Source organism: Monodelphis domestica, chromosome 1, assembly GCF_027887165.1.
Source record: "Monodelphis domestica isolate mMonDom1 chromosome 1, mMonDom1.pri, whole genome shotgun sequence".
Lineage (NCBI taxonomy): Eukaryota > Metazoa > Chordata > Mammalia > Didelphimorphia > Didelphidae > Monodelphis > Monodelphis domestica.
The window spans coordinates 445,510,405-445,536,045 of record NC_077227.1 but is presented as its reverse complement, the minus strand read 5'-3'; the positions used below and the strand labels follow the sequence as shown (position 1 = coordinate 445,536,045).

Genomic DNA, 25,641 nt, shown 5'->3' with positions numbered 1-25,641 from the left:
GAGACTTTTTTTGGCGGGGGGAGAGGAACATTTTTAGGACTCTTAGAGATACCATTCAGTATTATCTTGGGGCATTGAAAACTCGGGGATCAGAGCGTTTGGGGTCTCAGTAATTGTCATTTGGTTCTAAACTAGCAGAAGACAGTTAAAAGAAGCCAGTCAGTAGGAAGTTAGCCGTAGCGCCCTCCCCACTTCAGTGATGACTTCCAAATTGGTATGGGCTGTTGGAGCTACTCATACTTGTTAGATCTTACCCTGGGATTTAACTTCTTTGGGGAGCTGTGGGGCCTTGGGGGACCATGGTAGCTAAGAAGGCCATGGATAGGTGTGTTATTAATGGAAAAGAGGTTTCCCGTTAATATCTGGCCGGCTTCTTGAGAAATGACACTGTGTGCTGTTTGCTTTCCCAACATCCTTTATAATCTGAAAGGCATCTTGTCCCTATTCCCTCTCTGTCTGCTTTTTTGATTTGTTTTGTTTTCTCTCTAACCCCCCTCCTCCCCTAGTTTTCCTCTGAGCAGTTGGTTAGTTATGCAGTAGTAGAAGGCATAGTGTTGTTGAGAAGCTTTGTCCTTATTTCACAGATGCCCTGGGAATTGTCTTTAATCTCCTTTCTGCCTTCCCATTACAGATGGTGATGACGACCCACAGCTCTCCTGGGTGGCTTCATCTCCCTCCAGCAAAGATGTTGCGTCACCTACTCAGATGATAGGAGATGGGTGTGACCTCGGCATCGGAGAGGAGGAAGGGGGGACCGGCCTGCCCTACCCGTGTCAGTTTTGTGACAAGTCCTTCATCCGCCTGAGCTACCTTAAGAGGCACGAGCAGATCCATAGCGACAAGCTCCCCTTCAAGTGTACCTACTGCAGCCGGCTCTTCAAGCATAAGAGGAGCCGGGACCGGCACATCAAACTCCACACGGGCGACAAGAAATATCACTGCCACGAGTGCGAGGCGGCCTTCTCCCGCAGCGACCACCTCAAGATCCACCTCAAGACCCACAGCTCAAGCAAGCCCTTCAAGTGCACGGTGTGCAAGCGGGGCTTCTCCTCCACCAGCTCCCTGCAGAGCCACATGCAGGCCCATAAGAAGAACAAGGAGCACGTCGCCAAGTCGGAGAAGGAGACGAAGAAGGACGACTTCATGTGTGACTACTGCGAGGACACCTTCAGCCAGACTGAGGAGCTGGAGAAGCACGTCTTGACCCGCCATCCCCAGCTCTCGGAGAAGGCTGACCTGCAGTGCATCCACTGCCCGGAGGTGTTTGTGGACGAGAACTCGCTGCTTGCCCATATCCATCAAGCCCATGCCAACAAGAAACACAAGTGCCCCATGTGCCCCGAGCAGTTCTCCTCGGTGGAGGAGGTCTATTGCCACCTGGATAGCCACCGGCAGCCAGATTCTAGCAACCACAGCATCAGCCCTGACCCGGTGCTGGGCAGCGTGGCATCCATGAGCAGTGCCACCCCTGACTCCAGCGCCTCTGTGGAGCGAGGCTCCACCCCAGACTCCACGTTGAAGCCTTTACGGGGCCAGAAAAAGATCCGGGCTGTGGACCGGGAGGAGGGGCAGAGCTGGTCCAAGGTCACCTACAGCTGCCCCTACTGCTCCAAGAGAGACTTTAACAGCCTGGCCGTCCTGGAGATTCACCTGAAGACGATCCACGTGGACAAGCCCCAACAGAGCCACACGTGCCAGGTTTGCCTGGACTCTATGCCCACGCTGTACAACCTAAACGAGCATGTGCGGAAGGTCCACAAGAACCACGCCTACCCCATGATGCAGTTCAGTAACATCTCCGCCTTCCACTGCAACTACTGCCCTGAGATGTTCGCCGACATCAATAGCCTCCAGGAGCACATTCGCGTCACCCACTGTGGCCCCAATGCCAACCCTGCAGATGGCAACAATGCCTTCTTCTGCAACCAGTGCTCCATGGGCTTCCTCACAGAGTCCTCCCTCACGGAACACATCCAGCAGACCCACTGCAATGTGGGCAACTCAAAACTGGAATCCCCTGTTGTACAGCCAACACAGTCGTTTATGGAAGTTTACTCCTGCCCGTATTGCACAAACTCCCCCATTTTTGGCTCCATTCTAAAGCTTACAAAGCATATCAAAGAAAACCACAAGAATATTCCATTGGCACACAACAAAAAGTCTAAGGCAGAGCAGAGCCCAGTTTCTTCTGATGTGGAAGTCTCTTCCCCTAAAAGGCAGAGACTCTCTGCTAGCATCAACTCGGTTTCCAATGGTGAATACCCATGCAATCAGTGTGATCTCAAGTTCTCCAACTTTGAAAGTTTCCAAACCCATTTAAAATTGCATCTGGAGCTGCTTTTAAGGAAACAGTCGTGCCCTCAGTGTAAAGAAGACTTTGACTCCCAGGACTCACTTCTTCAGCACCTCACGGTCCACTACATGACCACTTCGACCCATTATGTGTGTGAGAGCTGCGATAAACAGTTCTCGTCCGTGGACGATTTGCAAAAACATTTGCTGGACATGCATACCTTCGTGCTCTATCACTGCACACTCTGCCAAGAAGTCTTTGATTCCAAGGTCTCCATCCAAGTGCATTTGGCGGTGAAACACAGCAACGAAAAGAAGATGTACCGCTGCACAGCCTGCAACTGGGACTTCCGGAAGGAGGTGGACCTGCAGATCCACGTCAAACACAGCCACCTGGGCAACCCAACCAAGTCCCACAAGTGCATCTTTTGCGGGGAGACCTTTAGCACTGAGGTGGAGCTACAGTGCCATATCACCACCCATAGCAAAAAGTACAACTGCAAGTTCTGCAGCAAGGCCTTCCACGCCATCATCCTCCTGGAGAAACACCTGCGGGAGAAACACTGCGTCTTTGATGCGGCGGCGGAGAACGGCACGGCCAACGGCATGCCGCCGGCCAGCAAGAAGGCAGAGCCGGCGGATATCCAGAACATGCTCATGAAGAACCCTGAAGCCCCCAACAGCCACGAGGCCAGCGAGGATGACGTGGATGCCTCGGAACCCATGTACGGCTGTGACATTTGTGGGGCCGCCTACACCATGGAGGTTCTGCTGCAGAACCATCGCCTACGGGACCACAACATCCGGCCCGGGGAGGACGACTGCTCCCGGAAGAAGGCAGAGTTCATCAAAGGCAGCCACAAGTGCAACGTCTGCTCACGGACCTTCTTCTCGGAGAACGGGCTGCGGGAGCACATGCAGACTCACCGGGGCCCCGCCAAGCATTACATGTGCCCCATCTGCGGGGAGCGGTTCCCATCACTGTTGACGCTCACGGAGCACAAGGTGACACACAGTAAGAGCCTGGACACGGGCACCTGCCGCATCTGCAAGATGCCCCTTCAGAGCGAGGAGGAGTTCATTGAACACTGCCAGATGCACCCCGACCTGCGCAACTCTCTCACCGGCTTCCGCTGCGTGGTCTGCATGCAGACAGTCACCTCCACCCTGGAGCTCAAGATCCACGGCACCTTCCACATGCAGAAGCTGGCGGGCAACTCGGCCGCCTCCTCCCCCAACGGCCAGTCCCTGCAGAAGCTCTACAAATGTGCCCTTTGCCTCAAGGAGTTTCGAAACAAGCAGGACCTGGTAAAATTGGATGTCAACGGCTTGCCCTACGGCCTGTGCGCCGGCTGTATGACCCGCAGCACCAACGGACAGGTGTCTGGCATGACCCCACCAGAGCCCAGTGAGCGGCCGTGCGGGAGCCTCCGGTGTCCGGAGTGCAGCGTGAAGTTTGAGAGTGCGGAGGACCTGGAGAGCCATGTACAGATGGACCACAGGGACCTGACCCCTGAGACCAGCGGGCAGAGGAAAGGCGCCCAGACATCTCCTGTCCCCAGAGTAAGTAGCTCTCGCTGGCCAAGCTGCCTCCCCGTTTCATAGTGCAGCAGGGTTTCTGCTACGGGATTCAGAACCATAGTCAGGCCCGTTTTGAGCCAGCATGTTTGACCTTTTGGGCTTTAGGACTAGGTGTTCCTTCTTCTTATCATTGGAACAGGAAACTAGCACAAGGGTGACTTCTCTCCCTAGCCTGTCTTCCTCCACCTCCCCATTCCTGAACGTGTATACACACATACAGGCACAGAGACAGACACACAGACACACACACACACATACACACACATCCCTTTTGTGGACAAATTTTTTTTCTTTTTACAGTGTGGTGAGGTCTCGATGGGATCACGGGACCCAAAGTATTTCCTTCCTTGCTTACTTGTTCATTGATTATTTCAAGATGGAAAACACCCTAGAGATCATCTAGTCCTCACTTCATAGATGAGCAAATTGAGGTGTACACGTGCATGCCCCTCGCCCTCCCAAGTTAACTGACTTGCCCAAGTTCATACAGATAACAGAAGTTATAAAAATGAATTGCAATTTTGCAGATGAGAAAAATATATCTCAGAAAAGTGGAATGACTTGCTTTTGGTCTCTTGGCCTGTATATGTGTTTATTCTTTTCAGAGAGAAGTTTAGCCTTACTTCTGCCTCAGTGGAGAGATTATTAGCTCCTTGAGGACACCATTCTTACCTTCTCTCTCATTCAAATCCGTTCACCACATTAGCAGGGTAGAAAGGTTGTTACAGTTTGAGTTAGGAGGCTTGGGTTCAAATCTTGTCTCTGACACTATCTGTATGCCTTGAGTAAGTCTCTGGGCATCAGTTTTCACATCTGTACAAGGAGGGGGTTGGGTGAGATGAACTCCAATATCCTATCCAGTTCTTAAAGTTCTATTTATGATCAGAGATTTGAATCAACATTTCCAAGTCTAAATCCAGTTCTCTTTCTATCATACTTATCTGCTCTTCACAAGAATGCCCTGACTGGATGTATCTGCCTCACATTTTTGGAACAATTTTTTTTGGAAAGCAGAGTCTCCGCAGCCTTTTCCTAGGTGACTGCGGAGCTTGGGTCCAGGAGGCTGAGTGAAGATTTTCCATAGGATCCCCACTCTTCCATCTGGCTGTTTGCTTCTCAAGCATTAGACCTGCAGGGCCTTCAGATTCTCTCTGGGTTTGTGTTGTTTCCAGATGGGTGGAGATGCCAAATGTTTCCTAAGAGTAAACTCTTCCAGGTGCTACTGTTGCTGGCCTTGAGGGAGGCAGGATTTGGGGCTGTAGCCTTTTGCCACAGGTGCTTGCTGGTGGTATTTGGCCTTGGGACTTGCATGCAATAGGTTCCATGGTGGGGAGGGGAGAGAGACAGAGAGAGAGAGAGACAGACAGACAGACACCGAGAGAGGGAGAGAGAGACAGATTGAGACCGAGATAGAGAATGCTGATGACTTGCTAAAAGAAGGTGATAGCTGGAGATATAATCATATGGACTTGGAGTAGTTTTCCCAAATCTTGGAGAGACTTGGAATGAAATTTTAACCATTGTAGTCAAAATTGGAGCTTAACAGCGGCCTTTCAAAGGTTCAACAATCCCAAAGGTTGCTTTTCTCTACTCTCCAGGTCATTTGAAGGCTATGTTGGCAAATACAGTCTCCTCATGGAATATTGCCTTACTGCCCTGAGAGAGTCAGATATAGCCTAGAAATTGGTTCAGGTCTACATATCTGCAAGTGTAGAGCGATGGAACATGCCACATCTGCAGGAGTTACTTAGAAAAGGCATTGTCTTATCTAGTCCCACTTGAAGGCCATTCCATGGCCACAGTCCGAGCCTTAGGCTCCTTGTCTAGTAAACCTTCAAAGGCCCTGGAATTGCACTTCCCTTTAACCTAGGCCTCCTTGTTCCTTGATCTCAAGGACCTTAAGTTGTTTGAGGTAAAAAATCTCAATATCTAACTTGAGTCTTGATAGGACTGTAGGGTCAATGTTTATAGCAACAGTTTCTTCAGGGATGATAGTCCTGTGGGACAGATGGAAGCTACTTGTAAAAGACTGAGGTCTCTTGTGCTGTACTGCTTAAAAAATAATACTAGTACCACTTACTGGTCAGGATTTTATACTTTTCAAAATGTTTTTTAAATCCATCATATAATTTACTTTTCAAAACACCTTTGTGCAACAGGGTTGGCTGAGAAGTATGATCACCATTCCAGAGGTGGGAAGACTGAGACAGAGAGTTTAAGGCATTTTAAAGAGGGAAATTATGGAGCCAGGACTAGAAGGCCCAGACCTCCTAATTTGTTTTACCTCCCCATTAAGAGTCCTTTTGTCTCTTCAGTAAAGTACCATTGTAGAAGCTTACCAAGAGGCATGGAAGTATTTGGAGTCACCTTTCCTGAGGGCTTGGTCACCTTCTCCGTACACACTCTTCCTTTTATCTTTTTTTCCATACCTTAATTTCTGCCTTGAGCACTACCCCAATTGGTGCATTCTTTCTCTTACATAGCAGAGTAACAGTGGAGTAGAAAAGCATTACTAGATGACAGAAACCAAAGCATTAGTATCTATATTTTCATAAGCTGAGCTGATGCTGGGCTCCAGCTTCTGGGAAGAGGGAAGGAAGGGGACCTGCATGAATGAGAAGGTACTTTGAATGCCAGAGATAATGCCCTGCAATGCTATCTCCTCAGTTAGAGACCCAGAAAAAACACAAAAGGAAAACCAAGAGGCATCTGTCTTCTTGGGAGCAGGAGAGTGGGGATGGAGAGGAGATGGTAAGTGATAGGAGGGGCAGGAAAGGAGGGGACAGAAACTGAGAGAATCTGCATGCATGCATGAATGAATGAATCTCAACCTTTCCCTTTTATTTATTATTGTTTTCATAATCATCTGGTCCTGGGGCCACTTCATACCAAGTGGATGATGGGCTCCTAGTTTCTCATAGAGAGGGATTGGTGAAGGAAAGGGGGCTATGGTGAGAATCCTGGTTCTTGTGTCACAATCTTTGGGCATTTCTTTGTATGAGCAAAGCAGAATTGCCATAGCTCAACAGAAATGTGAGATGCCAAATTGGGAGATATCTCCACTCCAAATGTTCATACTTTTTGTGTCCTCCCCATAGTAAAGCCTTCCAAGTTTGTGTTGGTCTGATCAGCCACAGATGCACATTGACCCCCACATAGTGATGTCATTTTTGTCCTCTTTGAGTTTGAAGGACAACAGCCATCCATGTCCATTGGAGTGAACATGAGTATATGTATAGGATGGAGTATGTTTGCATATGGTTGTGTTTTTGAGGATGTCTCTATCTCTGCAGATGTGGGTCATTGTGAGTGACAACTGCAGATGCACAAGCGTGTGTCTCTTGGGTGAGTGTATTTGTGTCTGTAATTGAATGAAACTGTGTTTGTGTGTGCAAACTGGTGTGTGTTGTATGACTAGGTTCATCAGTGTTTAAGAAGGTTTTTCTGGGTGTGTGCGCGTGCTGCTTCTCTCAATCTGTGGTCTTTTGTCACTTCACATGGAAATTTCCCCTCGAGTTCCACTTTGCCGCAAGGGATTGCAAAGTTCTCCACCACTGATTTCATTCCCACATCAGAATCCAGCTTCCAAAGCAGTGTAGAGTGGCAGCCACTTCCTCCCCATGCTCAGCCCTCCCTATGTTAATTATTTTCAGTGCACATCGAACCTGCTTCGCTCAGGGCTGCCCCAGGAGGGATAAATAAAATAAGGTCCAGTCATGGAATATTACCCCCTACTGGCACCTAGCCTGCAGTATTTATGGTTCTTAGGCTTCCACTTGAGCTGCCTTAGAGACAGACGTGAGGTTTCCTCTTCTAGTCATTTCCTCCTTCTCCCCCCAGGCAGCCCTCAACCTTGCCTGGCCTTCCTCAGAAACACTTTTCAGGGGAGCTTGAATTGACCAGCAGACTGTCTCCTGGCTCCTGCCCTGGGGACAGAGAGTCTGGCCTCTATGGGGTGGGGGAGTGCTTACAGAGGGGCCCCTGGCCACCCAGGTGAGGGTGGGGGTGTGGGGGTCTGCCTGTTGCTTTGTTCCCAGGCAACATGTTCTTTCCAGATGCTGGTATGGGCACAAAGTGACTATTAAGAGTCCAGGGCCCTAATGATGATCTCTTAGGGGTAGTGGGGTGGGGGTGCTCAGGCCTGAAGATCCGAGTCCTACTAGTGGCTTTGTCCCTGATTCACTCAGGGATTGCCCTTTCTTGGCTTTGTTCTCTTTATCTGTTAAATGGACACAAGGAACTTTACTTAGTCCTCCTCTTGGGGTTGTTCAGAGACTAGAGTGAACTTATATAAAATTCTTTTTAAAGCATGAAGCTGATTGTATTTTTTAGACAGTAAATTGAGATTTGGTTGACTGAACTGAAGGAAAGGGAGATCAACCCATTCTATGACTCAAAAATTAAAGGGTCATTGTTCTAGAGCTTGAAGGACCTTAGATGCCTTGAGGAAACCAAGGGAAAGGGAATGGCTTGCCTAAAGTCACACGGGTAGTAAAGCTCCTCGGACTCACGATTCAGTGAGATGTTCAGGTACAGTCTGAGATAAATCTCTGACCCTCTCTTTAAGAAAATAGAGCAGAGGCCTGAAGAACTCATCTTCTTCCTCATCAATTCTACCCAAACCTTTTTTTTTTTTAAAACACTAGGAATTTCCACTGCTTCAGGGGAATCATTCACATTTATACAGAGATTTAAGATTCAAAAAATGGCATTTCTAAGAACAACATGTATTATGTGTATTAGCCTCATTTTTGCAGGGGAGGTGAGTGACTTATAATATGTTGGAAGGACATTGAGGTCTTGTGGAAAAGGAAGCAAGACAAAGGGCAGTCAGGACAGATTTAGGTTCAAATTCTACCTAGCTATTGAGGTGAACTTCTTTTTAAAATTTTTTAAAATTCATTTTTAACATTTTTAATTTTTAAATTTTATTTAATTAGATGATTTAGAATAATTTTCCATGGTTACAAGACTCATGTTCCTTCCCTCCCCTCCCCCACCTCCTCCCTTATATGATACAGTTCCACTGGATTTAACATGTGTCATCGATCAAGACCCATTTCCTTATTATTAGTATTTGCACTAGGGTGATCTGTTAGAGTCCACGTTCCCAGTCATAGCCCCACCGACCCATGTGATCAATGGGTTGTTTTTTTTCTGTTTCTTTTCCCATAGTTCTTCCTCTGGATGTGGATTGTTTTCTTTCTCATATGCCCCTCCAAATAGTTCTGGATCATCGCATTGCTACTAATAGAGAATTCCATTACATTTGAATTTACCACAGTGCCTCAGTCTGTGTATAATGTTCTCCTGGTTCTGCTCCTTTCACTCTGCATCACTTCCTGGAGGTTGTTCCAGTCTCCATGGAATTCCTCCACTTTATTATTCCTTTGAGCACAATAGTATTCCATCACCAACATGTACCACAATTTGTTCAGCCATTCCCCAATTGAAGGGCATCCCCTCATTTTCCAATTTTTTTGCCACCACAAACTGTGCAGCTATGAATATTCTTGTATAAGTCTTTTTCCTTATTATTTCTTTGGGGCACAAACCCAGCAGTGCTATGGCTGGATCAAAGGGCAGACAGTCTTTTAGCGCCCTTTGGGCATAGTTCCAAATTGCCCTCCAGAATGTTTGGATCAATTCACAACTCCATCAACAATGAATTAATGTCCCTACTTTGCCACATCCCCTCCAGCATTCATTACTTTCCTTTACTGTCATGTTAGCCAATCTGCTAGGTGTGACGTGATAAGTCAGAGTTGTTTTGATTTGTATCTCTCTGATTATGAGGGATTTAGAGCACTTTTTCATGTGCTTATTAATAGTTTTGATTTCTTAAACGAAAATTGCCTATTCATGTCCCTTGCCCATTTTTCAATTGGAGAATGGCTTGATTTTTTGTACAATTGATTTATTAGTTCCTTATAAATTTGAGTGATTAGACTTTTTGTCAGAAGTTTTTGTTATAAAGATTGTTTCCCAATTTGTTGCTTCCCTTCTAATTTTGGTTGCATTAGTTTTGTTTGCAAAAAACCTTTTTAATGTAATGTAATCAAAATTATCTATTTTTGTATTTTTTTAATTTTTTCTAACTCTTTCTTGGTCTCAAAATTTTTCCTTTCGCATAGATCTGACATGTATACTATTCTGTGTTCATTTAATTTACTCATTGTTGAGCTGAGCTTCTATCATCTCATCTATAAAATGAGAAAAATTCTTATGTTACCCATCTCTGAATGAAGGTAGCATTCTTAGAAACCTGGAATGCATAGACACATGAGTAAGTTTTAAATGACTTTTCTAGTGGTATAATTGGAAATAATGTAGAACCCTGGTTTTCTGATTCTGACCCCAATGTTCTTTTTACTAGGGTTTCTTTAACATCCACTTTTATGATGAATGTTTATAACCCCATTATAAAAATGGAGACCTAGGGGGCAGCTGGGTGGCTCAGTGGATGGAGAGCCAGGCCTAGAGACAGGAAGGTCCTGGTTTAAATCTGACCTCAGACACTTCCTAGTTGTGTGACCCTGGGCAAGTCCCCATTACCTAGCCCTTGCTGCTCTTCTACCTTGGAACCAATACACTGTATTGATTCTGAGGTGGAAGGTGGTAAAGGTTTTAAAGGAAAAAAAAAAGAAATGGAGACCTTGAAAGGGATATTTAACACCCAAGGCCGTGAAGTAGGAATCAATCATTTGATTATTTTGTTATTCACGTGAAAAATTCTTATCTTTTTGGCCTATGAGATATGATGGGATCTTTGAGATATAGTAAGCTTTTCATGTCATAGAGTTCTTTTACATACTGGAATGAGTCTCAGGCTTCTGAGCCAGGAAGATCTGTGTTCGAATCCCAACTTAATCCCCCCTCCAGTTATATTACCATGGGCAAGTCACCTAACCTATTTGCCTCAGTTTTTTCATCTGTAAAATGAGAGGGTTGGGTTCCATTTCCTCCAAGGACCTTTCTTGTTCTCAGTCTGTGATCCAGCTCTATTTTTTTTTTTTTGCTTCAGAGGACTTGGCCTTTTTTTAGATGGTAGTTTGTTACCATCCAGCTCCCAGCCACTAAGTAGACTTGGTCCCGAGTTCTTTGCTCTTGCCCACTTTTCCTAATTGCTCGTACCTCCTTCACCATCTGTGTAACAATGATTAGTCCCACCGTGCTCAGAGGAGAGGTTTGTAGCTTACCTTGAAATGCTTTACAATAGTGAAATCCTTTGGAGATGACTCTATGATTAGGAATTGTAGTGTAGCAACAACCCTGATTTTGGAGTCAGAAGACCTGAGTTCTAATCCCAAGTCTGTCCCTTACTGTCTGTATGATCTTGGACATCAGTTATACTTCAGCTTAACCTCTTTCACCGTGTGTCAAATGGTGGGGATAAGTGTTGAGAATCATGGAATAAAATTTTTTCCCCCAATAGCCCTTTGATGTACCTAGTATACAAGTATTATAAAATGTGTCTTACAAATAATGAAATAGTCTTTGAGAAGACAAGTGATATGCTTCCATCTCCAGCTAATAAATGAGGAGGGAATCAAATCTAGGTCTCCTGACACTGAAGACTGGCTCCCTTTCCATTAGGCTGCATTGCTTCTTTCCACCTATCTCAGCCCGTCATGAAGAAAGGTTTGGAAACCTTAAGCTGCCAGGGAAAAGCAAATTATCTTTAAACATAGTATTTGATTCTCCCAATGATCTCATGGTAGAGTATGGTCGTGTCTATATTATTTTCTGTAGGAAAATCAAGGTTTAACATGGATAAATTACTTGCTCAAGGTCATACAACTAGTAATCACAGAACAGAACTCATCTTTCCTAATGCCAGGTTCAGAGCACATTCTATAGCATTCAAAGTCTATTTCCAGGTTCTGTTGTCTTCAGCACCAGTTGGACTTCTCTTGACTAAAGCAGAGTGCTGTAGCCATAAAATAATACTACAAATCACAACCTCAGCAATAATATCAGAAACGTAAAGAGCACTGTTTGATTCATTATCTGATTTTTCTTTGTCTTTGCAAACTATTTCTCATAGATTCACATGGATTTTTTTCAGTAAACCTGGCTTCAAATTCCAGTTCTGTTCCTTGCTGCTTTATGGTCTTGGGCAAGTCTCTAGCTTTTATGGGCCTTAGTTTCCTCATGAACCAAATGAGGGTTTTACACTCTTAAGACTATGATCTGGGACACCTGTGATGTGTCTGTTTGGCAAAGGCTTCATCCAACAGTTTCACCATCTCTATAACAGTAATGAATTCTAGCCCCAACTCTTTTGCAGGGATGACTGTTTGTCATTGAGTGGAGAGTCTTCTTGGGTTTGGGTTACAGCAGATGGCCACTGAGGTCCTGTCCAACTGAAAATTTCTGGGATCCTCACAACCATAGTATAAAGTAGGGTACTTTTGATATTATTATATCCCCATTTGATGGATGAGGAAACTTAAAAATTAAGTGATTCGCCTATAGTCACCTATATCTAAGGTTGGATTCAAACTCGGGTCTTCTTGATCTTCAATAACTTATGTTCTTCTTCATACCACCACTCCCTCCTCTTGAGACTTTTTAAAAAATAAATTTTTTAATCATTTTTAACCATTACGGAATTTTAACCATAGGGGGATTTGTTTAAAATCGTAGTTCCTGGTTTTAGCCTTTTGCTATTTTTATACACTTCCCTATTCTATACTTTATTAGGGTAGTTAGTGACACCAGGATTTCATTTCCGGTAAGAAAATGTATACCCTTGGCTCTGGTTGCAGCCCTGTCCCCTCAATACACCCTGTTTTCTCAGAATACTGAATGTAGCAAATGTAACAGGACATCCCTTCCAAAATCTCAGACTCTCCAGTCTTAATCTCATCCTCCTTCTTCACATCATCTTCTTGTCCAGCCCTTTCCTCTTCCTTTGAAGTGGGGGAAAAAATAAGGTCTCTTCCTCGTGGCCATTTTTCCCTCCATGACAGATGAACATTCCAGGGTGGTAAGAGCATGCTTGTTACAGTTGTGACCTAAATGTAAAACACAAAGTAAGATAGACAGGCCCCCCTTCCTATGGAGACCTTCTCTGGACTAGCTCTCTTCTACCTCTGGAAAGTTCAGTTGCTCAGGACTTCTTCAGGACTAAACTGAAAATTGCCAAAAGAGGGTCTTTGTTGCAGATTGGGTGTTTAATAATGTCTTTTCTTTTTAAGGACTCTTACCTTCTATCTTAGGATTGAAACCTGGTATTGGTTCCTAGGCAGATGAACAGTAAAGGCTAGAAATGGGGGTTAAGTGACTTGCTCAGGGTCTTACAGCCAAGTGTTTAATGCCTTTTCATTCACTCCCCTTTATCCTCACCTCCCACAAATACCCTAGCCCTGAACATTCAGATGTGGTCTGCATCTCTGCCCAGGATAAACCGAGACCCAGAAATGGAGGAGAAGCTGCCTGTTGTGATTTCTCATGTTCTCACGTGAGGACATTTCATTCTTGGCCTGATTCCCTATTGGCATTCCAAACAGTATCCACATACCCCTTCGCCCTCTGATCATGCCCACCAGCCCTCTTTTTCAGTTTGGATAAATGGTTTCTATAATTGTTTTTTCACTCCACCTTCTACTTTGTGCATCATAGTCTCTATGGGGTCAACCTATGAGGTAGGCAACATAGGATAGACGTGGAAAGCAATGCCACAATGGAAAGAAATTTTTCATTGCTTTAGGACAGCAGTTATGCCACAGATCCCTTTTTTTGGCAGTTTTGGTAAAGCCTGTTTTTCTCATAATATCGTGTTTAAATGCACAAAATAAAGCACATGGGATTATAAAGGAAACAAAATATATATAATGCAGTTATGAAGCGATTTATAAATAATAGTTTGCAGACTCCAAGATAAGAATTTCTGGTTTTTGTTTTTGTGGGGACATAAAAAAATGGCCAAAGCATTGATTGTGGTTTCTCTGCAGTCCATCATTCCTGGATAGTTTTCTGTTTCTCTGGTGTATCTTCCAGCATGGACTTGTCTTAATGCAATGATTCAATGCCACTAGAGGCTCTAAGGGCCAGTCCTCAGTTTCTCCAAATAGTAACTGATTTGGGGACTGAAGTTATTAACCAGTTCAGGTGAGGAGTGGGTTCACCAAAGATACCAGGCCTTTTAGAACCTGGCAGTTCTTTCAAAACTGCTGTCAGCGCTGGAAAGCCAAGATGATTTGGTAGAACTCGACAAAGCAGCATGGGGAGATGGAATGTATATATTTGGCATTTGCGAGTCATTTGACATGAACTTTGCACTTTCCTGCAGGTCTGGCCACTTTCTTAATCACTCTTCCTTTTGTTTTTAAACAGAAAAAGACATATCAGTGCATCAAGTGCCAGATGACCTTTGAAAACGAAAGAGAAATTCAAATCCACGTTGCCAACCATATGATTGGTAAGAGGGGGTTTTAGCCTACTTCCTTGGGGTCTGTTTCCTCCCTATTGAACCATTCGGGGATCACTTTTAAGTCTGCTGACATTGTCATCGTTGCGCCTGTTTCTGGGCTATCTCATTGTGAGGAATGGGAGTGAGGGGGATGGAAAGTGTTCCTGCTGGCTTTCTCTCTCTCTCTCTCTCTCTCCATCTGAGTCCTCTTATGCCACTTATGTGGCAATCCAACTTTTGACAATATCTTCCATTTTCTAGCAGAAATTTCCCTCTTTCCCTATAAAAAGTACTTTGCAGTTGTCAACCACTTAGGGGCAATTACGCTCCAATTTTGTATGTCATGACATTGAATAGATTTAACTGCTCGCATTTCCTAGCTAAATGTGGCGAATTCCTCAGGCACATTGTCAAAACAGAATGCTTACAAAGTTATTTCAGTACTTTCTCTTTTCAAATGGTCCTGGACTTTTGAAAGTTCAGCTTTCCTAGATGTGGTGCTTTTAAAGAGAAAGTCCTCCCGGCTTCCCAGCTCAGCACGAGGGTAACAAGCCCGGTAATAAAGTGTTATTGTAGTCGAAAGGGTTGTATCCGTGCCGCAGCCACAGAGCCGCCTCTCTGACCAGTGCAAAGAAGTGTTTTTCCTATCGGCCCACAGGTTATAAATGTACGAGATGGCCCAGGAGGTCCATTTATTTGGATGAGTGTACCACAAAGGGAGTGCCTGATAGCCTCTCATTCTGGGTCTAGGGAGGTTGCAGAGTCTTCAAGGCTCAGGCCAGCCTTCTGCTCCCCAACCTGCAGTCTTTATCACCCATAAAATAGAACTGGTCTCCTGGAAATTGCTTGCTTGCCCTCCCTGGAGTCTTTCTCTCTGTCTGCTTGCTCGGTTGGACTTTTTGTAGTGGGAACAGTCCATGAATATCTGAAGGGAGTGGTTAGTGGGATGAGTGGAGGAGTGGTAGGGGGGGTAAGCCCTGTTGGGGGCCAGACCAAGGAATAAAGCTCAGAGCTGCGCATGGAGATTGTGACTTTTTCATCTTTGGGTTTTTTTATTTTTTAAAGCACTGGCTGTGTAATTTACAAACACACACACACACACACACACACACACACACACACACACACACACACACACACACACACACACACACACACACTCTGTCAGTCACCAGACTGCTCAGAGGCCTTTCAAGGGAGTGTCAAGGAGGTGAAGATGAAGATATCTAAAAATGTTTGCTTTTGTAGCAGGTGTTAATGTAATCTCTTGTTTGTAAGCATGAAGGGTGAGAGCCTTGCTAATTGGACCATGGTGATTTCAAAGTTTTTTTTTTTTTCATTCTTCTCCTTCTCCCTCTCTTTTGTTACTAAACCTGAAAGAATCGAGGCTTCTTGGGCAAAGGGAGGAATATTTCCTTTTAACTTGAGCTGTGGGGGGGAAAAAGGGGATGGGACAAAAAAAGGAAAATGTGGTCTCCAACTACAATGTGGATCTGAGATGAAGTTTTTCCCTTTTTGAGTTGTGGTCCACCTGGGGCCACTTAGGTTCTGGGCTTCCTGGACTATTCATGGGTATGACAAAATGGGTAGATGGGGAGGAAGTTGTCTCCTGGTGTGGAGGCATGTTGCTTTGGGGGTGGGGATGTATGTATTTAATGGACCTGCCTAATGAAAGGTGGACTTGGAGGGGAAGATCGAGGACCATAGCATGTTAGAACTCAAAGAGGACCTCTGAAAGAACTGAAAATGTATGATAAAATTACCAACTCCTCACTCATATAAAAATTAAAATTAATATATAATAACTTCAAATATTATATTTTATAAGATTTATTAATAATCACTAGAAGTTGCAAAATAAAACCACATGCTCATGACTAATTTACCTGCTCAAACAGCCCACTCCACCAGTGTCCCTACCCAGGAAGGAAAGAGTGCTAGTTTCGGAAGCCCTCCCAATTTATCTCCTTTCTATGTCAGCACTTAATGACAGGAAGTCTGTGGGCTCCTGGGAAATGTAGTTCAAAGGCACAAGATTTCTAATTACATACCCATGTGATCACTACTTCCTCAGAGTTCTCATAGCACTTTTCCTGAACATCCCTTCTTTTGCCCTGTGAATGGGTCTTCTCCCTCTTTAGATTGAAAGTTCCCTGAAAGCATGGCACTCTGTCATATCTCTTTTTTTGTCCTAGGATATTAGACTTTGCCTGTAGGTGCTTAAAAATAGTCTGCTGTTTCGAATGGAGGGGAGCTGCCTGAGGCCACATATCTAGTTTAGGACAGAGTCAGAGAGAAAACCTAGATCTCCTTACTCTCCAGTCTGCTCCTTTTTTTCTCCATATTATTACCTCTTCTGACCAGTTGAGTTAGCCCTGCCATATAGGATCTTAGATTTTTGAACTGGAAGAGCAATTACAAAGCAACCCTCCTCCATTTGAAGATAAGGTAATTGAGACAGAGGGGAACAAAGGAAATTGTATTTGTCCTTTATGATAAGGTAAGGTGGTTCATTTCAGTCCCTTGTTTGGAAGGAGGATAGGTAGTCAGAGTGTTCCATTGGTACCTTTGGTACACTGGTACAATTTGTACATTGGTCATAGAAGATAATAAGGAATGCATCTAGGATATTTTGGGAGGGCCCTCTTTGCCTCTTGGGAAGAAACTCCCCTATCACTTTGTATTTATAACATGCTTAAATGAATACATGTGGTTTCTTCAATTGAATGCAAGCTCAGTGAGGTCAGGGACTTTAATTTTCTTGATTTTATATCTTTGCTCCAAGGTTTGCTATATAGTACTTGTTTTATGAATTCTTATTGATTTATTGATTGCCCCAGATCACATTAGACAGTTGTTGCTGCAATAGTTAGAGCTCTGACCACGGAGTCAAGAGTATCTGCGTTCAAATCTCATCTGAGACATTTACTAACTGTGTGACCCTCGTCAAGTTAGTTTAACTCTTTCTGCCTTAGTTTCTTCATTTGTAAAATACACATAATAACAACACCTGCCTTTCAGAGTTGTTGTGAGGAGAAAATGAGATAATATTTGTAAAGCATTTTACAAACCTTTAAGGGCTACATAAGTGGTAGTTAATAATAATAATAAGAAGAAATAGAAATAGATATAGATAGAGGCAGAGCTGGGGTTCAAACCCAGATTCTTTGATTTTAAATTGAATGCTTTTTCCAAATTCAGTGCTTTTCTTATTATACATTTTGTAATGGTTTTTGTCTCAGATAAGGGCATGTCTGTGAATGAATAAAGCATTTATTAAGCACTTACTATATGTAATGAATTGTGCTAAGTGCTGGATATTCAAATAGAAAAATAAGACATCCCTTGTTGTTCAAGGCACTCAGATTCTAATGGAGGAGACAATATGTAATAGGTTTTAGTTGCAAGTGAGATAAAAAAAAGTCTCCTGATCCTTAGGGTACAGCAGCAAAAGAGATATTACTGCCTCTTCCTTAATGCCATTTCAACTAATAAAATGGTGTTAAGCTATTGACAAATGCCAAGACTTTGGAGGCAGAATCTTTTTCTCTGTCTGCCATAGCCTTTGCTAGAACCCTTAGAAGAGCAACTACTGGGCAGTAGCTTCATTAAGGATACTCCCAAGGATGATGGAGTTGGGGCTGGAAGCACTTCTCTTCCCGAGATTCTTGGGTCCTGAGTTTTCTTCATTGGATCTGAGGGAAGATGGTGGCCAAGGTGGTGGTGGTTTGGTTTGCCTATGTAGTGAATAGTGTGCTAAACTTGGAATCAGGAAAGCCTAAATTCTAATCCTGCCTTAGATCCTTTCCAGGTATATGACCCTTGCAAAGTTATTTACTCTCTCCTGGCCTCAGTTTCTTCATATATAAAACTGGATAATTATAGTAACCACTCACACAAGGTTTTTATAAAGATCCAGTGAAATAACATATGGGAAGTATTTTGAAAATCTTAAAATGCCATATAAGTGTGAGATATTATTGATATGATTATTAATATCTGGGTGAAGAGTACTAGGTATTGGAAATAGTATGTTGTTGTGCTAGAATGAAAGGATCTAAGTATGTTGTGCGAAAAGCATGTGGAGAGTGGAAGCAAGGATTGATACTGGCCAGGACCTCAGGGTTCTAGGCAGACCATCATGGAAGTCCTGACTGCAGCTTGAGTTTTTTAGAGTGGCAGACAGTAGGGAGGTAGGTTTATATTAGGTTATACTTTCGGTTCTCTGACCTAGTTGGTTTTCTAGAATCATCAATAGGTCATCACCTGTGAAACTTTCCTTAATTTGTGATCCTGCTTCTCCTCTATATGTACCGTCCCATCACCCACTGTATGAAGTTTTTTTGACTAATTCGTATGTGAAAAACCAGTCAGTTCCCATCTCTTAAGTGCTTGGAGGTTTTACAAAGTACCTTCTTCTTGATAGCCCTGTGAAAAAAGGTGGAAAATATACTATGACACTATTTCCCCCTTTTTCTGAAGAACCTGAGGGCCAGGAAGTTCAAGAGACCTGCCCCAATTTCTCATAGTTATTATTGTCAGAGCTGGGATATTAATGCAGGTTTCCTGAGTCCAGGGCTGGCCTTCTCCTTGATGGGGCACAATCCCCTGTGCCAGGTCTTCCCATCTGGGGCACCATGGAGGATACAAAGATGTAATCCACATGGTCCTGCTCTCCTGAAATGTGTAGACTAATTGGAGGAGAAGATTCATGTACACAAATAATTACAATACAGAGCAGCATGCAACAAATGCCAAAGGAGCAGTACAGATAATTGGTAATGTAGTAGTTACAGAGAAGATTCTTGGGGACTGCAGGCAACTCAGAGAGCTCCATGGAGGAATGAGTTTGAATTTTACTCTCAATGACTAGGGAAGATTTGAGTGGATGGAGAAGGAGGAGAGGACCTTCCTGGAGAGTGGAGTGACATGAGCAAAGGTATGGGAATGGGAATGAACATGGTGATTTGAGGGCATTACGTGGAGACTCTGGCAATAGGAGCTAAGAGTTTGTGTTGGAATTATAGGAGATAAAGCTTCAGAGAGAGGTTGGAGCCAGGTTGGGGAGGACCTTGAATGACAAGTTGGATAGTTTCTTTTTTTATTTGCTTTATTATATTTTATTTTATGTGTGTGTATTATCTTATTTATTCATTCATTTATTCATTTATTTATTCATTCATTCATTTATTTGTTTATTGCATTGGGGATTTCTTGCAGGTTTTTTAGCTGGGGATCATGTTAGAACCATGCAAGGGGAGAAGAGAAAGGAGGTGTATATCAGTGGAAAGAGCACTAGATGTAGGATAATTGGATTCAAATCCTCGCTTTCACACTTGATTTGCTGTGTTGATTTTGAATAAGTTGCTTAATCATTCTGAGTCTCAGTATCTTGAACAAAAAGAAATTTGAAGATTGTTAACTATATCCTTTAAAAAAAAACCACAACTTTACTTTCTATCTTAGAATTAGTACTGTCATGGTTCCCAGGCAGAAGAGTGGTAAGGACTAGGAAATGAGGGTTAAGTGACTTGCCCAGGGTCACACAGCTAGAAAGTGTCTGAGCCCAGATTTAAACCCAGGGTGTCCTATCTCTCTTCCTGGATTTCAATCCATTGAGCCCCACCTAGCTGGACCTTGGAATATCTTTTTGATAAGGTTCTTGTTTGGGAAGTACTTGGTAAATATTAAGGCATTCTAGGAATGTCCATTATCCGTGCCGTGCTCATCATAGTTTAATAAACGCTTCTTGAATTGTCCTGATAGCCAGTGCTGGATGGGGACTAGAGCAGGGAGGGCCTGGAGGTAGTGAAGCCAGTTAGGTGGCCCTTGTCATAGTGTCTGCAAGGCCTGACCTAAGGGGGTGCATTCTGACCAGAAAGGACACTGAAGAAGCATAGGGAGAGCCTACTGCTGGAGCATCTGTCAGATCTGCTCTCCACTCTGGCTTGACCTGATGTCAGTGTTGCTTCGAGGTGGTGGTGGAATGGCGAAGCGTAAGGGATTGAATGGGACATGGGTGGTGTGGAGTAGAAGAGCTGAGGCAGAGGGGAGAGAGAGGGAGGCAGTCGAGGCCTCTGGGGCTGGGTAATGGTTCCCACTTCTTTCATTTCCAGTTAGAAGAGGCATTGCCAGACTTTCTCCTCCCCCCATCCCCAAAGCTCTGGATTCCCCATGGCCCATTTCCCCCATATAAATGGCGGGCCAAGTCTCCTCTCCCCAGCTGCGTTCCTCCTGCCCCTCCCCACGGCTGGGAAGGCCAGCTTCAAACTCAGTGGGATAAAACTTCCTCCATAGAAGTCAGGGGCCTCAGGAGAGCGGCTCCCATGAGCTGTTCACAAGAGCCTGGCTGGCCATGGTCTGGCCCTTGGCAGGCTCTGCGCAAACACAGGGGGCACTTAGGGTCTACAGCCATCTTCCCTTGAGGATGCAGGCTGCTAGCGATTCCCCCAGGAGCAGCAGAAACGTTTCATTTTAATATCAGGGCCTCTGTATGGGTTTGCAGCCTCTGAGACCCCACGAGTTATGATGACTCAGGGACATGTCTCCTTGGAAACATTTTTTCCCTCTTTCCCAGTCTTCCCTGCTGTTGCTTGGGGGGTGGTGGGGGGGTGGGGGTTGGTGAGAGTGATTTGGAGCTGATAGAAAGGGAAGGGTCTTTTGAAACCTTTTCAGCAGCTGGGGTCGCCTTTGAAATATTTCCCTCTGCAAAGAATGGGGCTCTCCCCTTTCTCAGCCTCCCCCTACCCTTTGAAATGTTTTTTAGACTGGGGGGAAGCCCAGGCCCCTCCCCCCCAACAGGCATATCAAAAACTTGGAGCAGTTCGGCTGTCTCTGTTCTGCCTGCCCCCTGTAGGGATGCCCTGGCTCTGGTGAAGGCCTCCCCTTTCTCTACCTCCCACTGCCTCTGATGTGCAAGCTCCATCAGATGCCTAAAAGGATGGGCCCCCCACTCAGAAAATGGCTCCACGGGAGGCGAGCCAGCCCAGTTAGCCGCTGAGAGCCACACAAAGCTCTCACTGTGCCCCTGGACGCCTGGCGGTCTGAGAGAAGCCTAGGTCTGGCCAGGAGATGGCTGCCCTCCCCAATCTCGGCAGGCCTCCTTGAAATATTGTTGTTGCCTGCATTCCCCCTTCTCTTCCGCCCCCCTCCCATATCTTGCAGTATACCGCGTGTTGGGGTGACCAGGGCATGCACGTATGTGTCTTAAGAACATCCGTGTTCAGATTGTGTGTTTAAAAGTGGCCAAGCTCTTTCTCCACCAGCGTGTGAGCAGGCCAGCCGCAAGCGCCGGAGTGATAGGACATAAAAAGGCGGACCCTTTGATAGGTTTGTAATGGGGGGTGCCACGGGGAGAGGGTCAACCCCAGATTGTTTCTTGGAGTTGCTTCTCTCCTAGGTATCTGTGGGGAAGCGCTGGGGTCTGGCTAGTGGCCTGAGAACTTGTCCTTGAAATAGCTGAGCTCACAGTGACCCCCAGTTCAGACCTCTGGGGGTGAATCAGCCTTCCAGGCCCGACTCTTGGAAGGGACAGGACGAGAGCTTTAGCTTTAGAGGCTTCACAGTCCCTTCGGGGAAGTGGAGAGGGAGGGAGAGGCTTGGGCTGGGAAAGTCCTTGGGGAACGTTGTCAGGGACGTTTGCCCCTGATGTCCTTGGAAAGAGATTCTGGGAATATCTGGCCCATGGCCATGGGCAGTGGAGAGCCAGGAGTATCCCGGCGGGACATTAGTCATTCAAAAAAAGTTATTTTCTCCATCTTGTTGGCTGCTTCTTTCTATGTCTGTTTGCTCAGTTTCTTGTTGGGGGCTGATAGTTGAAATCAGGGGCAATGGAAGGGATGAGAAAGGCAGATTGGGGGTCTTTTGAACTGTTAGGGGAAAGCAAATGTGAATGGACTCTTTTTCCTCCTTCCACTCTTTAGCCCCAACGCTATGAATTTGTGTATCTTATTTTTCTTCTTCTTGGTTACCCATGGGACAAAATAGTCCTTTCTTGGAAAGGGGAGGGGGGTATGTCTTGCCTTTAGTAGGCTTGTGACTTTGTGTGTATGTGTGTATTGGTGTGGGTGTGGGTGTATCTGTCACAGCTGGCCCTACACTCCTGAACTCTGTGTGAGGGGGAGAACTCTTCTGCCTTCCAACTGTTCCAAGGAGCACTTCCCAGGAGATTTGGCAAAGAGCTTTGCAGATCTGGGATCAGCCCTCCCTACGGTTGCCTCATCTCAGACTTCAGTTTAGGGTTAGGCTGAAGGCAGTTTTGGAGGGGCCTGATCTGTTGGCCTGATTGAGAGAGAATCTGGAGATTTGGATCATGAGCTAAAGTCCAACTCCAGTGTGCCACCATCAACAAGGATGTGTGTGTGTGTGTGTGTGTGTGTGTGTGTGTGTGTGTGTGTGTGTGAGAGAGAGAGAGAGAGAGAGAGAGAAAGAGAGAGGGAGAGAGGGAGAGAGAGATTTTGTTTACTTTCTAAGAGGAACATCTGTTGCTGAACAATGCAGTGTTATGTGCTTTAATGGTGCTTTTGATTCAGGTAACACAAGACACAAAACATCTGTCTAACCTTAATATGTGATAAAAATGTCTCTCTCTCCCCCCTCGGAGATCATGTTTCAAGTCCAGGAACTGTTCTGTCGGAATAACAAGCATGTACAGAGGGTCTATAATCCAGCTCCCCCCGCCCCCCTTAGCCAACCAGCTCAGAAAAATCTCAGGCGTCTGTTCCTCCCATTGAAATTGCAGAAGAAAAGCTTGTGCAGAACGGCCTCAGTTTCCCTTGGCTCAGAGAGCTGTGCTCTTTGAGGAGAGCTTGTGTCCAAGCACCTTGAGGCCTTCACAATCCAGAAAGTCATTGCTTAAAAAAAACTAAGGCAGCTTCCATTCTGAAGGACAAATGTGTTTTCAGAAGTTATGGTGGGGCCGTGTGATTTTTCGACAAGCCACTTAACCCCCATTTCCTAGCCGTTACCACACTTCTGCCTTGGAAGCAATACGCAGTATTGATTCTGAGATGGAAGGGAAGGGTTTACAAAAAGTTCTGAGCGTGATTGGGCAGGCAGAATTTGGAAAGTTATGTTTCGTGTAGGCCGTCCCTTTAGAATCATAGGTGGGTAGGTTTCAGCTGGAAGGGCCTTTGCAGGTCATCTAGTCCAATTCTCTAGTGGTTTTTGAATATGGGGAAACTGACGTCCAGACCAGTTAGGCAGTTAGTGACAGCTGCGATTCATATTTGGGTTTTACTTTTTCTTCTTCCTATAGAATTTCCACGTCAGGCAGAGGATACTGCTGCATGTGGATTTTCCATTTTCAGAAACACAGATAGATTGACTTTTGGGGGGAAGTTGGAATGTTGTGTTTTTCTTTATTCTTGCCTCAGTGTAACTAGAGTGCAGTGATATGAGTGAATCCTAGGGTGCTGGAGCTGGAAAGGGTCATCTCGTTTAGCCTCTTGGCTTCAACAAAGAGAGAAACATGCATACCTTCAAATCAAGTTGAACCAATTGCTGGATTACCTATCCCAAAGTGTCAGTGGGGGGCAGTAAAATCCTGTCCTGGATTTATAGCAAAGATTCTTTTATCCAGTTCTTTCTCTCTCTCTGTGTACACGCATGTGCATGGCCACAGGAGCACCCTCAAACTTAGGTGCATTTTCAATGATTTCAATCCTTTTTTTAATAATTTACTGAAAAACTTCAAAAGTATTTGTATTTCTTGCATGCAATATTACAGATGGGTATTAACATTCTGTTTTATTTTTTTCCTCTTCGGTTAACTATCTTTTCATATCTTGAGGGGTGTGTTGTTTTGGTGCCCAGTGTAAGCCTGATCTCTTCCCTACAGAGAGGGAGTAAAGGAGTGCTCCGGTGAGTGAGGCTCAGGACAAACACGGTCCTGTGTTCAGTTTATATATTAAGCCATTTGTTTGGTCATTTACTCTGGAACACTGTTGTGTCCTTTCCGCCAAGCTCAACTCAGGCGCCCCTCTCTTGCAGAAAATCTTTCCTTCTTTCCTTCCTTCCTACCTTGTTTCCTTGTTTTTTAAAAAAAACCTTTACCTTCAGTCTTGGAGTCATTGGACTCAGTGCGGAAGAGTGTTAAAGGTTAGACAATTGGGTTTGCATGACTTGCCTAAAGTCATACCTCTAGGGGAGTGTCTGAGGCCAGATTTTAATCCAGGGCTGCCTGTGTTTAGGTCTGGGACTATGTCCACTGGACCACTTAGCTGCAACTCCCCGTCTTTAAAAAAGCAAACCTCTTATTTCTAAGAATTAGTACAGAAGAGCAGCAGTAAGCATTCCCTTATTTAATAGTCTAACCCCCTTCAAAATTTGCAGTGTTTATTTATCGATTTTAAATGATCTAAGCACAATTCAGGTTTGATATTTGAATCGTGTTTTGCATGTAGAAAACCCAATATATTTTTGTTCATTTCAATTCATTTGGAGTTCTCTGTGCACAAGGCATTGCACTACTTGCTGTGTGGGGCTATAAAGAGCCCAGGCTTCATGGAGTCCTACAGGACACGCACACAAAAGTTAAATACCAACATAAGACCCAGTAGTTAGGAGTCAAAATGATCAATAATAATAATAATAGCTCATGTTTGCAAAATGCTTTATATACACTTCCTTTCATATTACAATAATTTTGAGAGAGAGGTATTATTATTCCCATTTTATAGATGAGGAAATTGAAATCACTTCCCCAGAATCATAGGGCTAGCAAATGTCATGAGCTAGTTAATTTTTTAAAGTTAATAATTTTTTAAAAAAATTAATGAACTTAATTTTTAGGAAGCATGGAGATTTTAGTATGGAAAGAAGAACAAAAATGTGAATTGTAGATTATCAATCAACCAACTTTTATTAAGCACATACAATGTGGTAGGTTAATTGAAAATCAGTTCTAGTTTTTGTTTTTGAAAAAGTATATGTTGGGATAGCTAGATGGCTCTGGCTAGAGAGCCAGACCCAGAGGCAGGAGAGTCCTGGGTTCAATGATGGCCTCTGGTACTTCCTAGCTGAGTCACATCCTCTGTCTTTCAGCTACAAGCCTATATAGTATCATAATATTGTTATATCATCATTTGAGAGGTGTAAAGGCTTTAGAGGTCATCTATTCCAAACCCTCATATTTTACTGATGAAGAAACTGAGGCCTATAGAGACTTTGAACCCAGTTCTTTTGCCTCCAAAATCATGTATTCTTTCCACTTTTCCATTTGGCTTTACATTTATACTACATTGATGTAATATTAGAATAAGATCTGAGAGAACTGGAATTTGCCATTAATTTCCATTATTTCTCTTCTCTCTGCCTTAGTTTCTTCATCTGCGAATTGAAACCAATTGGCT

At 44.4% G+C, this 25,641-nt stretch overlaps 1 protein-coding gene across 4 annotated transcripts in view; it reads left to right on the top strand.

The window, feature by feature from the left end:
• ZNF423 (zinc finger protein 423) overlaps positions 1 to 25,641 on the top strand; it is a 441,008-nt gene that overhangs the window by 279,209 nt on the left and 136,158 nt on the right. For all 4 annotated transcript variants that reach the window (XM_007474837.2, XM_016424091.2, XM_016424089.2 and 1 more), the window contains 2 exons: positions 632 to 3,855; positions 14,215 to 14,299. In XM_007474837.2, coding sequence (XP_007474899.1) covers positions 632 to 3,855; positions 14,215 to 14,299 — 3,309 coding nt within the window. The remainder of the gene's footprint in view (positions 1 to 631; positions 3,856 to 14,214; positions 14,300 to 25,641) is intronic.